We start from the raw sequence: 16,192 nt of genomic DNA on the forward strand, positions 1-16,192 counted from the left end.
CAAAAATAAACAAATTATATTTAATTTGTTTTAATATTTTTATTTTACAATTACACTTTACAAAGAACAATAATTTACCCACCTCATTTTAAAAGTTGTTTTACAACCAACCATTTATTAGATGTTTCTAATAATTTTAATAATAAATATTTTTTAAATGCATATATATTTTAAGAAAAACTGTGCTTAACATCTTTACAAAAATAATGTGCCTAAAAATATTAAATTGTTTAAAAAAAAAAAATTCAAATGTTTTTAAAAACCCCTCAGCTTTTTATAATTATTAAAAAATATATATATATATTTTTATATATTTGTAGAAAGGTTTGAATTTTCAATAACTAGAAAACATATATTTTTACATTATAATGCAGCCTTAATAAAAGCTATAAATAGCTTGCAGTTTATCACGCATATGATAAACAAACATAATATTTAGTGACAACACAACATTGCTGACTGATCAGCAGACTGGCATGGACTATCCTTATTTTTGAGCCTTGACTGCTCAGCCGTCTCTTTAAGATATTTATATCAGTTATAGTTTAATTGGTACAAAACAAACTATTTTTCCAGGCCAAAGGATGACTCAAGATAAATGTAATTTGACAGACAAGCCTAATTTTGGCAACCAGAGTCCCATCTTAGTGCATGTCGTCTTATATAACGCCTTCTCTGGCATTCCATACCCTCTTGACATTTATGATTCAAATTTCCAGAGCTGCTTTCAACGAATTGCATATACTCTTAGTCACAGGCCGGCTAATACTAATGACCGTTTCCTTCAGAAGTTCTCAAAATAAGGGACTAATGCTTTCGAAATGAGACCTTCAAGTGGAATTGCAGGAATGAGTGACGTGTTTTCAATCGGACAGACCCTACTGTATACGTCTGTCTTCATATTGCATCATAACTTCATCAACCCGTGACACTCATACATCATTACGCCAACTACCTGGACAATATATTTATCATATCTTTCTAAAAAATGAGTGCTATGCAATCTTTAATGTCTTTCTTTGCACCTGTGCAATCCAATTTATGTGCATTTTCATGGATGAAAACAAACGGCAGTCATAAGTCAAAGAAATATAATTGAGACAGTTTGAACATTACTCAAAATAATATGGCCTATCATTCTGAACAGCCGTCACTGTGGAACCAAAGAAAACAGGCAGTTTTGGCAACACTGAAATCGAGCGCAGTCAAGAATTTCATGGCTCTTCAACTTTTTATTTTACTTTGAATGGCAAAAATAAAGATTTCCAATGCCCCCAACCCTCCCGAACACAAACGATCCCTTTAGAATCAGAATTCAGACAGAAGCAACATAAATATTATTTACAAAATAATCCATTTACAAAATGCACGCAAATAGTGTTACATCATCACTCGAGATCCAGTCAGCAGTCTTCAGGTCCGAACATGCAGTTCTCTTATTGTACCAGTCCGGGGCTTGTTTCAATGCATTTATTGATCTACAATTTACAGGAAACATGTCAAAGCAAACCGGTTTCCAAGGCCAAAGCACACTATGCACATCTTCAAGCTGACATCTCTCATCCAAGTTTATTTTCTATGTACAGTGCAAACATTTACGTCTTTTTCAACACGTTGTTTTAGTAGTATGCGGATTTCCTATGCTAGACTGTGTAAATGGAAAACCTATGATGGTCTTGGAGAGTAGTTTTCTTGCCTTCAAACCGACCTCAGAGAGGCTAGAAGAGAAAAGATCAGCATTTAAATGAGCTTTATTTATCAGGTTGCAAGCACTTTTATTAGTACAAAGCCTTATGCACGTCTCCATCTAACGTACCAATGGTATATGATTCAGAAGGCGGTCTACGCTGACATCATCGTAGCTCTCCCGATACGTGGTCTCCCCTCCAGTCGATTCCTCCTGCATGCTGGGTGGGTCTTCTTGACTGAAGAGATCAGTAAATATGTTTAACATCAGAGTATTTCCACATCTTTGAGTAAAAGATTTGTCAAAACCTAGGAAAGAAACAACCTGCTGGCGCTTCATACCTTCTCTTTCCTGTGAGAACGGAGTTGAGATATTTCTTCACTGCCATCTCCTTGCGAAAGCGGCTGTAGTTGTCTGTGAATATTGCGTCTGAATGACGCTTCATCGGCGCCTGGTCTTCCATCAAATCATCACTAGAATTGCATGAAGAAATAAATCAGACATGCATTAAGTTTTACATTCATGCATTTAGCAGACACTTTTAATCAGACCTTGTAATGGTTATCTACTTGGGAAACAGATGAAATGAACTTGGTGTAATTGGATTAATGTTTAAGTCTTCTTTCAGTATAATTACAGATTTGAGATGCAAGGGATGCACAATGCAAAGAAGACACGATATTCAATGATAATGCAAACTATCGTTTAATTCTGATATCTGAGATCACCAATAAAACGTTTCACATTTACTTTTATTCATTTAGCAGACAATTCATTATGGGATTATACGATTATATAATTCTATGACCATTTTGAGAATTTGCATATGGATAAATATATAAACCATTACAGAAATATGTTCAGAATTCTGGACTTACAGATTTACTGTATTTACTGGAATCCAGTAATATAAATGGAATATCATGCCACTTAAATGAGAAAAAAAAAAAAACTTTCTTTGCATCTAAATTCTGTGATTATTTCGAATGATTACCAAAACATAAATCCAGTTACACCAAATTCAGTTGACCTGATCTTAAACTAGTCTGAGGTAGTTTTCTGGTTTCAACTCGCCTTCGAGTTGGTTTTCCCCGTTCAGGTCTGGTTTAATAGTTTTAGAAGGGTTTTGGGAGACCAGCTGAACACCATCTGGGTGGTCAGTGAAGACCAGCAAACCTTAAGCTGGTTTCAGCAGGGCTATGGATCACTGCCAGAATGCATCTGCATAAAAAAGATCCACATACCTGACCCGCTTTCCGATCAATGACTCCAGGTACCGTCTGGCAGATAACTGTCCTAGAAGTTTACTGTATCCGCTTGTGAAGAGCCCGTCTGCGTGTCTCGTATCTCTGCACACAGACACAGAACCAACTGCAATGAGTGACTTTGCTCCAAATCAGTTACTCTGATTTAGCCTACTCTAATCCAGTGTGAACGACACAGTATACTTCAGTTGCTCCTATGATTCATTTGATTTCTTGTAAAGCTGCTTGGCTTAATTATATAAATCCTCTAAAGCTTTTTAAAACTCTTTCACAAAAAAAGCTACAATGGCAACCATAGTTTCCGGCAACAACATAACTAGTTTAAAAGCTTCTTAAGCTGTGTTAAGTTCTCAAATCAATTCATTAAGATTCTATTTATTAAGTATAGAACGGTTACCATGGTAAATTTCGCATGTTTTTTTTTAAGAGCAAAACAACGATTAAGCATTTGGAGGTTTTGGAGGCTACTTCTACACTGTTTATGTATAAATTACGTTTTGAATAGAAATAGATGTGTAGCCTATATGGGGATTTGTAGGTTCATACAGGGTGGCAATATTATAATTTACGTAAATATCTAAGGAGACGACAAAATAACCTTTCTTTGTGTTTTTGTCTTTGTTTGTTATTTTTTTATTTTTATCTGAGGCTATTCACCTGAGCGCGCGCGTTGTTTGCGCCATCAGAGCGGTGCGCGCGCGCGCACATTGCATTAGAGAAAATGCATTAAAACATCATAAAATAGTTAGGAGTTAAGTTTTAATCATGTGCTTTAATAGAGCTGAATTCTTACCTCATGGAGGCGAAGGGTAAACTTAAGGTCCGGGCATATAAAATACTGGAGAGAGTTATGAAGAGCAAAAGCTGAGAGCCGTTCCTCACGAGCATTGCTTTACACCTGTGCATACATAAATACACGGTGTTAATTCACACTGAATAAAACAATTTAAAATGAGTAAGAAACATGTTCAGAAAAATGTCCTATTTAGTTACAAGGCTGCGGTGTTTTATTGTAAAAACATACGTATAAAAATACTATAATAAATATTGTTTCATTGTGAACATCAATAAATGGGGTGCAATATGATTAGACTATATTATGTTGCGAATGTAAAATAAAACTAGTTTAAATGTATACAACATGCACGTAAATTAAAAAGTGACTGTGGTAAATGTTTAACTGAGTAAATAAAATCAAAGGAACTTACATGAGCTATAGAGATGTGATCCGCGCGCTGATCGGGGTCCTGAAATACCTCCAGTCAAACCTCCCAAAGTGACCAGGTGCTTTTTTAAGTTCCTTTGCGCGGTCTTGTGTCTCTTTGAATAGTCTCGCCCCTCGCCTCGTTTTATATGTCTGAATACTTTCCATCAGACAGGAAGACGATCAGATTTGATTTGCGTTAATACGTCACAAAGAAAGTCCCATTGGGATGGATGTGTTCGTCATTGGTCAGCAGGCACACTTCACACACACACACACACACACACACACACACACACACACACACACACACACACACACACACACATTGGTGAAATTAAGTTTGTGATTGCTCAGAATGTTTTGTGTCATTCCTGGTGATTCATTCTTTGGATATTTACTTGCATGGATGCACTTTTTGGTTAAAGAAGAGATCAAGCTGAAATATAATGAAAACAAATGAAAACAAATGAAATAATAAACCCAGCATGACTCCCCAAGTCAAAAAACACTGAAAATTGCAAAAAGGCGCGTGCACAGAATTCACGTTGGAATTTGTATTAAAATTTGGAACTGATCTAAAAAATAAAAAATAAAAAACATCTTAAAAGGGTTTAGTGGAGATTTCTACAAAATATTTCTGGACACATTTCTTAGTAGGTTTAATACTGCCAAGTCACTTTTAAAAAGACATGATAGATAAGGTTCTTTATTGCCATCGATGGTCCAGGAAGAACCTTTATTATCCATGGAACCTTGGCTTTCCATTCTACAAAAGTTATTTACAGTAAAAAAAACAAAAAAACTGAAAGGATCTTTGGGGAATGATCGAATGAGAATGATGGATGGATGGTAGACAGTTCTATCAAACGATTGAAACAGAACAATAGATAGATAGATAGATAGATAGATAGATAGATAGATAGATAGATAGATAGATAGATAGATAGATAGATAGATAGATAGATAGATAGATAGATAGATAGATTTTAAACATATCAGTAAGGATTTCTCTGTGGGTTGCTGTGGTTTACCCTCATCTTAACCCTGATTCAATCCCTTTCCTAACAGGATCACTCTGTGCATTAAATACATCACTGCCAAAATAATGAACAAACATGGTCAGTTGGTGAGAGCCACTAGTGACATAAACCAGACTCTTTTAATAAACACAGGAAATGTTTACATGCATGAGTGTCCACCAAGACCCTAGAAACGGTCGTCCTGAACACTCATTTTAGCTTGGACGGTCATCATTTATTTTCATAATCAATAATATTATGTTAGCTTGCTGTTGGCCTTGCATTAGGACTGTCCTCAATGTTTGAATGTGAGCCCTCTGGTTTTCACATTTATCTGTGGTAACAGTGACCTCTCGCCCTCTGACCTTAACAGCTTTATTTGATCTTGATCGCTGTTTTCTAGGGACTCCTAAAGTGATTAATGAGGGATGTAGATTGCAGATGCAACGCCAATAAATCAAGTTTACAAATGGAATTTCAGTCTTTATTCTGTATTCACTGTAGCAGCCTTACATCAAGACAGAATCTAAGCATGAGACTCTCTTTGGCTGGATGAGTTAGACTGTGAAGTTAAATATATAGTGTTAGGAGGTCGTTTAAATCATAAAATCAGCAATAGAAATAGTGATGCTTGACCATGCAAGCACCATTAACATGCAAGTTTAATTCTCATGTGATTTCCTGACCCCTTTCCCTCCTGTCCTAATTGTTCCCTATCTGCTCTTTCAACGTACCTGTCAATAAAGTATCAAAAGGCAATAGTAATATGTCTTTAGGGATGCCTAACAAACCAAAAATGTTTGAAGACGTTTTAATTAAATCAATATGTTAATGTTAGGTTCGTAATATTTAGATTATTGACATTTGTCTGATATTTGTAGAGGAAGAGTCAGTTGTAATCTGTCAACACATCAATATCGACTTCCATTGTTGTCTTTATACTGCGGTCCAAAAACCAGTGACAGATCAGTTAAACAAACCCTTAAGTGCATCCAAATTAATGCAGTAAATACATCTGTATATCTGGTCACACAGAGGACATTAGAAGCAATAATGCTATCAGAGCATCATTAGATCTGTTATGAAAGCTAAGGACAACAGCGTCATTCTCCTGAGACCAGTGCTCTACACGGCCAATCACATTACGTTTTTTTATTTAGCGTGGTTCATCCATTTAAATCTGAATCATTATTTTTCCTTCAATGATAAAAATGCATTTAAAAAAATACTAACAATCAAGGCATGATCATTAATACTATCTATCTATCTATCTATCTATCTATCTATCTATCTATCTATCTATCTATCTATCTATCTATCTATCTATCTATCTATCTGTGTGTCTGTCTGTCTATCTGTCTGTCCCACTGACCATCTATTTATCTAAATTATACAAGATTTTACACAAAAACATTCACATACAACTCAATATTAAATGCTAATTGGCATAGAATATTTCAGGCCTCTGGGTTTGCCTATGACTAATAGTTTCATCTTTGCACACACTGACAAGAAAGTCAAACTGTTTTTCGGACGTCATCTCACACATATGAACATCATGCTGTTCCTTAACGGTTGCCTGTGTATTGCATATGCTCTTGACTCGGATATGGATATGACAGCTCTCAATCATTGGTGAAATATTTTTTCTCTACACAACTCTGTCGTATCATGTCGTTCTTCATTCGATATTGCCAATCTAGCTAAAGTATCTAGTTTAGCAGTGCATGCAGTGGAAAGACTTGGGTTCAGTCATACACAGAAAACACTTGAAGGACTGAAAATCAGTCCTGAGGTGACGCTTGCCATATGTGTGAGAGGGAGGAGTTTTATTGAAAAATAATCGAGTGAGATGACAACACTGGAGATGCATTCATCCAGTCGCACACTATCTAGTGCACATTAAGAATTCCTGTGAGTCTACAGAGGAAGCATGCAACACCTATTCTAATTCTATTGAATTCATATTGATATCAGCACGTCCATCTCTATTGTGTCAGAGTTTATGGGAAATAAACTGTCTGAAATCTACTACCACCTCAGAACCTCTATATAGTGGTTTCACTTAAACAGAATCTATTCCTCTATTGATTGCACAACAAATATACATATACAAATATGAGTAACTTATACACAGCATGTATGATACAATATCATGCTTGCATCAAATGCTAAGCAATTTTTGTAAAATTGATTTTCCAATCATATATCACTTGCACTTAGAGAACTAAATTCAACTTATTGTGACCTGCAGCTTCAAAGAGCTAATAGAAAAGTGTTATTAATAAGCAGTGGCTTCGGTCTTTAGTGTGGTTGTTGCTAGTTTATAACACTGATATGCAATTAATTTGTTCGTAATAAAGAAATTACCAATATTCGAAGATTAAGCATGGGTGGTATTCAAAGTCATTTCCTCTTCTATCGACATTACATCCAAAATATTTTGTCACTGCTAGTGTCACGGAGACACCATCCACAGCCACAGAACCAATCACTCAGCAGCGCCCTCAATCACAGGAGTATTGAGCACCAGTGTTGGGGGTAATGCATTACAAGTAACGCGAGTTACGTAATCAGATTACTTTTTTCAAGTAACTAGTAAAGTAACGCATTACTTTTTAATTTACAAGAAAATATCTGAGTTACTTTTTCAAAAAAGTAACGCCAGTTACTTTGTATTCCCATTTTTTGACTGACAAGCCTCCTGTTCCCATATTGGGAGAAATCGGAAGTATGGAGGCGTTGTGTGCGCTGTGTGAACATGATGTTACTGTAGTTCTAGACTAAATGTGAATGTGCATTAATTCATCCCACTCACAAAAAAAAAACAAAAACAAAACAGATTTAGTATTCATCAAAATTAATCAAAACAGTGAAATGCAAACTCAGAATATGACGCAAACCTGCAATAACTAAATATATTAAATAACACAAATGTATCTATTCCCATTTTATTAACAGTGTCTTTGCTGCTGGCCTTTAATGATCCAGTTCAACCATACTAATAATCAAAAATGACTTTAGATAAACTAACAATTGTGCTTCATTGTTTGTTTGTTTTTTAATTGCTGAAGAGTGTTGAACCTTCTTCTCCTGTGTTCTACTGTACAGACGTGAATTTACTTTTCCTTCAGCCTGAGGTTTATTCATTACACTTTTTGGTGTGAAAGGGCTTTTACATTTGCTATAAATAGAACTTCTTATATTAAAAACAATCAAGCCCTGCTCATATTTAAAAAGTAACTAAGTAACGTATTTAGTTACTTTTTTAGGGAGTAACGCAATATTGTAAGGCATTACTTTTAAAAGTAACTTTCCCCAACACTGTTGAGCACCTGCAACTGGTTAACAGAGCACTATAAGAGGACACTCACCACTCTGGTTCATTGACTGGTATCAAGGTTTCTCCTTCCGTGTCATCAGCTCAGTGATTAGACTCCTACTTATCTGTGCTCTGCCTGCCTCTAGGATCTTTGTGTGTCATTGGACTGTGGACTGGAACTGGGCGCTTTAGATAAGACTGTTCCCTTGCACTCGCTGCATTATCCATCTCAGTTGACTTTACGGAGATACCTCCGTATTTATCAGTTTGTGTTTACCTTATTAAAGAGAAGTTTACGTTACCTGCATCTTACCTAGTCCTCGTCCTTTACACACTGTGACAGAATACCAGCCCCTAAAACATTATAAAAACCAGAAAACCTCCGGAACCGGATCCGTTCACATAACTTGTCACGTCATTTTGCACAGCACTCCACCCATCAGTCACTTCACCTGCCTCCGCCTGTCCCATGGCCAAACCAGCAGTCTATTCAGGTGAGGTGTCAGAATGTAACAGTTTCATTTTGCAATGCCAATTTTATTTTGAGATGCTTCCCCATCAGTTCTCCAGAGACGGCACAAAGATATCTTTCATCTTTGCATGAAGAAACTCTCTCGTTGACCAAATGACTAGTGGAGTAATTTCTGCATCCAAAAGTGCCTCCAATCACTTCCTGTTTCTTTACCAAGAACTGCCATCCTGGGATTGACCTCCACTGAGAGCCCGGGAAAAACCCAAAGGAGTACGGGGCGTTCCAGGACTTTTTTTTAGCAAAGCTGCTGCCACGAAACTTCCACTACACCGGTCATGGGACTGTGCGACAGACCTAGACCAAACTACCAAAAGGCAAGATCTACTACCCTATAGATCCCGGGGCGCAAGGCAATGGATGAGTACATCAAGGAAGCACTACAACAGGGGTCCATTCGACCATAAATGAACTTTTTCACGACATTCTAATTTATTTGAGATGCACCTGTATGCAGTGTATATATTTTTTATAGTTATTTTTATATTTGTATTTTTTCTTATATATATATATATATTTATATATATCCAGCACTGCTCTAGTATACAGGCCTATATATATCGAAGTGGTGGTGGGCCACCTGGACAAAAAAATGCCTTCATTTTAACTAGTCCTCGTCCTTGACACACTGTGACAGTTAGATGCATGGTTAAATAAAACTGATATCTGAATAAAGAAAGCATATTTGTGGAGTGTAACATACATTTACTTTAATTCATTCAGCATGCTTTTATCAGCTTACAGTTGAAGAATACAACAACTTAAGTGATTCATCCAAGAGGCAGTATTATGTGAAGAGTAATTAAAATGCAACCAAATTCTGTAATTATGCTGAAAAACTCTTAACAAAAAAAAGTTTGAAAACTCACCATATCAGAAGCAGGCCTACAAAAGGCAGCATCAGAGCCTGTATAATGACGATAAAAGATGAACTATTGCAATAAATGTATAATAGCTGCAGAACTAGTCTTTAATGTCTGTCTTATATTCCTTTATAAATAGAAACATACGAGCACTGGGCACCAAGAAAGAAAATGTAAATGATATCAGTGCCATAAAAATATGTTTTTCAATGCTGCCACTTTTTTTTTGAAGAATTTAAAAAAAAAAAATCTGTGGTTTAGGCTTTTGTGGGCATTCACCCTGGAAATACCATGTTTTTGGACACATACACGACAATACTATGGTGTTACGTTCAGTACCATGCTAATTATATAAAACAATTATGGTATTATCATCATTAGCTTGCGTAGCGACCATAGACTGCGGTACCGACAAGGCCGCCATGCGCGCGCCGCGTACTTCCAGATCGCAGCTCTCTGATTGGTCAGACGCTCGGAAGTGCGTCACGGGATAACAACATGTCCGCGTTCATTTGAAACAGTGTAGCGTGCTCAGTCGGTTTTCATTGCATACTTTGATGTGTTTGTATGTTGGGCTCAACGAGCAGGCGATTGCAGAGGGAGAGACATCTGTCAAAGGGAAGGACCGCACTCCAGGACAGGAAGCTCGACTATTTGTTATTAGCAGGTAATTGTTTGAGCGGATGTTGTTAGCAGTAGCGCCGCTGCTAATGCTGACAGGGTCACAGACTCGCTGCAATATAAAAAAGTTGTGTGTTTTAACTCAAACCGTGTAAATGTTTTGATTCGTTACAAGTGATAGCAAACTCTAAGTGGTCTTGTGCAGTGTAAAACGTGCTTTTATTAAAATATTTCCCAGCTATCAATTAGTTGACGAATTATTAGCTTAACATAACAAATATAACTGTCACTGATACACGATATTGGATGATGTCGCTAGTAAATGATGTATTTTCGCCTGCAGCTGATGAACCTTTAGCGAAAAAAGTATAAAGTAACAGTGGACAGTTGAGGTGTATTAAGAATGCTTATAGATTGAGGACGCATAGAAATAAAGATTAAAAAGCTACGTTTTATGTCTGGTTTTTAACAGAGAAAGAAAGACATGGATATAAATATTTTATATAATATAATATATTTAAATATTACCTTGAAGTTAAACAGCTAAACCAAATAAACTATAACTAATAAATAAAAATGAAAAAAATATATGTACATATTTAAATAAAACTAAATCTAGCTAAAATGACGAAACACACAAAATTACTAAAGTTTTAACTAAAATTAAAATGAAAACAGAAAAAAATAATGTCTTTCAAAATGTTAGCAAAAAATATAATAGTATATCAATAATGCTAACATATATGGTGATTATGGTTTATTGAACATTGAGGCATATTTTGTGAAAAAAGCCTGTGAAAAGGTGTTTGAGACGTTGTATATATGATATATAATAATATATATGATAAAAAGGGACTCATAATCAATGCATATATATAAATGTATCTATGCATATGTGACCTTGCACCACAAAACCAGTCTTAAGTGTCAGTTTTTCAAAATTGAGATGTATACATCATGTGAAAGCTGAATAAATAAGCTTTCAATTGATGTATGGTTTGTTATGAAAGGACAATATTTGACTGAGATATTAACTATTTGAAAATCTGGAATCTGAGGGTGCAAAAAAAATCTAAATATTGAGAAAATCATCTTTAAAGTTGTCCAAATTAAGTTCTTAGCAATGCATATTACTAATCAAAAATTAAGTTTTGATATATTTACAGTAGGAAGTTTACAAAATATCTTCATGGAATATGATCTTTACTTAATATCCTAATGATTTTTGGCATAAAAGAAAAATCGATGATTTTGACCCATACATTGTATTTTTGGCTATTGCTACAAATATACCCCAGAGACTTAAGACTGCTTTTGTGCTCCAGGGTCACATATAAATGTCAATGCATAACACAATGGTTTGTCTGTAAATATGTGTTTGTGTTTCACAGAAATAATGCTGATATTGGGAACTCATGTCGCACGTCTATGAAGAGAGAGCCACAATGATAGCCGCAGGCGAATTGCAGTCGTTTGTCCCGTTCGGTCGTGAGCACTGCAGAAATCACCCGAATGCTGTGAATCTCCAGCTGCGGCAGCTGCAGCCGGCCTCTGAGCTCTGGTCCTCTGACGGGGCGGCTGGACTCGTGGGATCCCTTCAGGAGGTCACTCTACACGAGCGCGAGAAGGTATTGTTTTTGACTTTGTTTCTACCGTGGAACACAAAAGGAGACGTTTCGCACTAAGCTTCTCCTTTAAGCAAAATCTAACTGATCTCAGTGAAAATACTGCATGTTTTAAGTACGATTGTGATGTGATTGGCAGGAGCGCTGGCAGCTGAGGAAGGGAACTGCTCCTTATGAGGTTGAATATGAGGAGGAGTTGTATGTGGCAGGAAACATGGTCATATGGAGTCATGGCAGTAAGAATCAAGCCTCGTATGTGTACAAGGCCTTCACGGTGGACAGCACAGTTCAGCAGGTACTGTCTGCAAACAAATGACACTAGACATTTCCTCTGAATAAACATCACTTTTTCACATCCATTTTAGGTTATAGTGTGAAAAATATAATAATTACCATTTGATTAGTAGTAGTAGTTTTGTATGGAATACAAAAGAGACATTTTTCATGTGCTTAAAAGGTTTTTGGGGCTGTTGTATTAAGAATCACTTTTCATGCTGACAATTATAGTATAGTACACAAGTATAATATAATTTTACTAATTATTTTATAGGCTCTTTGGTGTAATTTCACCGTCCCTCAATCTAAAAAAGATGGTAAGAGTTGTATATATTTTTGTTGTTATATAATTGTTTCCACAAAGTAAAAAATAAAAATAAAACTAATTTTATTATTAGTATTATTATTTTTTTTTTCAATTTATTTTCATGTAGTTTAAAAAAAAATGCATTTATTTTTAATTGATTATTTTTTTTTATTTTTTTTTTGTTACTTTTAAATTTTTATTTTATTATTTGCATTGTTTCATTTATTATTTTTGATCAGTATATAGCTTATATTTTTTATTTAATTATTTGTTTACTTAATTTTTTTATTGCATGTTTTAATTTATTTATTGCATTTTAATTACTTTGTCTCTTGTCAGTAGCAAGTATATGAAGCTGAATGTTGTTCCTAGAGTTTTTGTTTTTATGTTGAGTGATTATTTTCCCCCATGATCTTCAGTAAAGGATGTTGTGGAGAAGACGGTGTGTATCGTCCAGAGCACCTGTGTGAATGTCCACAGCATGAGTGGGAAAGACTTCATATCTCCACTCCCTTTCCAGGTCAGAACGCTTGGTATAATGGGTTTTTTGGCATGTGGACAGGAAAGGGAGGCTGTTTGGTTTTAATAATAGTATTTAGACAGCACAATTTAAACTTCTGGCTAAAGCTGGCTTTATTTTACATAAGCATATTTTGGGATGTTGCCCCAGAGGCTTTTCCTCAATATTTTAGACATATGCATTTATAATGTTGACAAGGGAAACAGGAGACTGGAATTGAGAGCCGGAAACTCTCTGATGCAATGCAAGGCACTCGTTTTTTTTCCATAATAGAAAGAAGTTTGTTTGTTTGTTTGTTTGTTTCATGCATAATAATACCTTTAACTTTAACCTTTAGCTGTAAAATGCTGTTTTCCATCAGCTAAAAAAACTTGTGATGGTTCCTTTTTCTCTCTATTAACTGTAACTGGCTTTCATTCGAAGGTCTCCGCTCTCTGGTCAACAAAGTTTGGCCTGCTTTTGGAGCGCAAAAATATTACAGTTGATGGCCACATGAGCCCCATCAGGTATGCTTGATTATTAATTTATTCTATTTTAACATGAAACATATTAATACTGTCACTGTTATAAACAAACGCTTGAGTGATTTGAATCTCTTTATCAGGGAACCTCTTCCGACTCTGTTCAGCATGCTGCATCCGTTAGATGAAATCGCTCCTGTTGTTTGTAAGTCCACTGGTAAGACGTGATAATTATGCACATTTTCAGTATCATTTTTGTTTTATTTATATACTGTTCTTATAATTATTAATATTTTAAATTGACTTTTATTTTTGCATTTTCAGTTTTAATTTTAGATAATTTTTTAGTGATTTAGTTTTTTTTTTTTTTTTTGTTGCTTTTTTGGTTTTTATTTATTAATTTTAATTAACTTTTATTATTATTTTGGTTTCTGTTTTTAGTGATTTTAGTACTTCAACTAAAACTTATTTTATTTCAGTTAGTTGCCTAGACAACATTTCAAAGTTTTTATTCCTGTGCTTTTATATTTAATTTTATTTTACTTAACGAAAATGTTTTTTTTTTTTTTAGTTGTTTTGCAATATTTAACAAAAATAGTACTTTACCTTAGGAAGGAACATTTAAGATTATCAACATTATTAAGTAAGCATTTGTATATCTGCGGTAAATTATGGTTGTGCAATCAGTAATTAATTGCACTTACAATCTCCATGGTCTTCTGTTCTGGAACTCTGAAATTTGCCAGACAGAAATATTTTTTTTTTTCAGCGGCCATAAAACTATATGAAGTATTTTTTAAAGTGATTGTTTCTTGCATATTAATGAGTGTGCAGGTCATTGTGTCGTTTGCAGCATCATATTCAAGATGAGTCAGTCTCTGTAAAAATCTGCACCTCTGACAAAAGCAAGACAACTGCTTGTGATTTTTTTTTCCCCTAATATTTTGGTTTTGGTGGCTTAATGTGAGAAATATTTCATAATGTGTCCCCACATACAAAACCACCTAAATAAACTTACGATGGTCCCAGATAAACAGATGTTTTCTTTAGTAGAAGGACTGTATTTTTTTTTATTTGATTCGCTCATGTTGTTTGCGTCAGTGAGAGTCAGACTGACGCTCATGCAATTCAATTTAAACCATGTATTATTTCCTAATAAAGCTTCTGGCTAACTGGTCGTAAAGTTTTCTTATTGACTTACCAAAACCATACATTTGGCACTTGGAAAATGTTAGTCTTGGACGTTGGGAAAACCACTGAATTAACGTTATAATAATGACTTGGATGCATTGTGGATCTCTGGAGTTTTGATTTTAGAATGTGTCATATGTTAATGCTCTTGTTGTTCCCACTCATTGGCCCAGGTCTGTTTGAGTCCCGTCTCCAGTATGTTACAGACAGCGCTCTGAGAGTAGTGTTCACCTGCCACGAGCCCTCCATTATCATGACCTACGACACACAGCAGTGCACACACACTGTCTGGACCCTGCGCAAAGTCACACCTGAGGTATGTTTGCATTAGTCAGACATTATGATTTACATACCTTATGTTTCCAAGTTTTTATTTTAATGGTTAAAGAATGACATCAATTAAGCACATCCAAAATAAAGGTTTTTGTTTGCATAATGTATGTATGTGTACTGTTTATATTTATTATGTATTAGGGCTGTCGTTGTTCACTGACAAGCTGTGCAAAACATGTGCAAAATATGATCGTGGTTTTGGGCAACTAACAGTGGACAACGGCTCTGTGTAGTAAATGCGGCTCCATGTGAAAGCACGCACGTTTAGAGATTTACTGCTGATTGCAGAACTGGTTTACTGACAAGATGCACATTAAATATCGCATGTGATTTATTGTGCAGCCCTATTATGTATATATAAATATACACATACAGTATATATTGTGAAAATATTTACATGTGTATATACATTTATATTCTTAGATTTTATATTATATAGATATATATATTTAATATATAAACAAAATTTTTCTTAAATATATACATGCTTATATTTATATATACATAATAAATATACACATTATACGCGCATATATTATGTAAGCAAAAACTTATTTTGGACGCGATTAATCGTTTGACAACATTAGTTCTAATTTTTGATATAAGATTTAACGTTGAGTTTCAAATGTCAAATGTTCAAAAAAGTAGTACGTTAATTTAAATCTAAGCATCTAGTTTAGAATGTTTTTGTGCTTTTTTTCAGGAGCAGACCACAGTGTTAAAGTGTCCAGACCAACCTGGGCCGGTTCACACACCTAATGCGGCCCCCAGCTTCATCAGCACCCACCTGAGAAACGTGACCCGGCTGGACTCGCCCGCCTCGCCCTTACACTGCCACGCCCTGCACAACCAGAGCCGAATCCCTGCCTCCCCGGGCCTGCACTCACGTGTTCACTCGCCCAGCATTTCAAACATGGCTGCTCTCAGGTATGTCCATGCAGGAGGTTACTGGATAATAATTAAAAC

General features: G+C 35.4%; 2 protein-coding genes across 2 annotated transcripts in view; one reads left to right on the forward strand and one right to left on the reverse strand.

The window, feature by feature from the left end:
- Positions 1-1,456: 1,456 nt before the first annotated feature.
- On the reverse strand, positions 1,457-4,443 carry LOC109061360 (VIP peptides-like). The gene is made up of 6 exons (XM_019078475.2): positions 4,161-4,443; positions 3,746-3,850; positions 2,932-3,036; positions 2,029-2,160; positions 1,817-1,925; positions 1,457-1,718 (listed from the first exon to the last, which is right to left on the reverse strand). Coding segments are annotated over exons 1-6 (462 nt in total). The 5' UTR covers positions 4,163-4,443; the 3' UTR covers positions 1,457-1,709.
- Positions 4,444-10,308: 5,865 nt separating this feature from the next.
- Positions 10,309-16,192, forward strand: part of LOC109061338 (anaphase-promoting complex subunit 1-like) — a 58,177-nt gene continuing 52,293 nt past the window's right edge. The window contains 9 exon segments of the mRNA XM_042737545.1: positions 10,309-10,559; positions 11,905-12,141; positions 12,278-12,433; positions 12,689-12,731; positions 13,141-13,241; positions 13,665-13,747; positions 13,846-13,919; positions 15,067-15,209; positions 15,930-16,153. Coding sequence (XP_042593479.1) covers positions 11,929-12,141; positions 12,278-12,433; positions 12,689-12,731; positions 13,141-13,241; positions 13,665-13,747; positions 13,846-13,919; positions 15,067-15,209; positions 15,930-16,153 — 1,037 coding nt within the window. The 5' untranslated portion in view covers positions 10,309-10,559; positions 11,905-11,928.

The sequence above is a fragment of the Cyprinus carpio genome, chromosome B13 (assembly GCF_018340385.1).
Source record: "Cyprinus carpio isolate SPL01 chromosome B13, ASM1834038v1, whole genome shotgun sequence".
Lineage (NCBI taxonomy): Eukaryota > Metazoa > Chordata > Actinopteri > Cypriniformes > Cyprinidae > Cyprinus > Cyprinus carpio.

Excerpts from the sequence above, each read along its gene's own strand:
- LOC109061360 (XM_019078475.2), bottom strand. Across the intron at positions 2,161-2,931 it reads TTGATCGGAAAGCGGGTCAG|TGATGATTTGATGGAAGACC; the intron begins GTATGTGGATCT and ends ATGCAATTCTAG. Across the intron at positions 1,926-2,028 it reads GTTCTCACAGGAAAGAGAAG|TCAAGAAGACCCACCCAGCA; the intron begins GTATGAAGCGCC and ends TGATCTCTTCAG.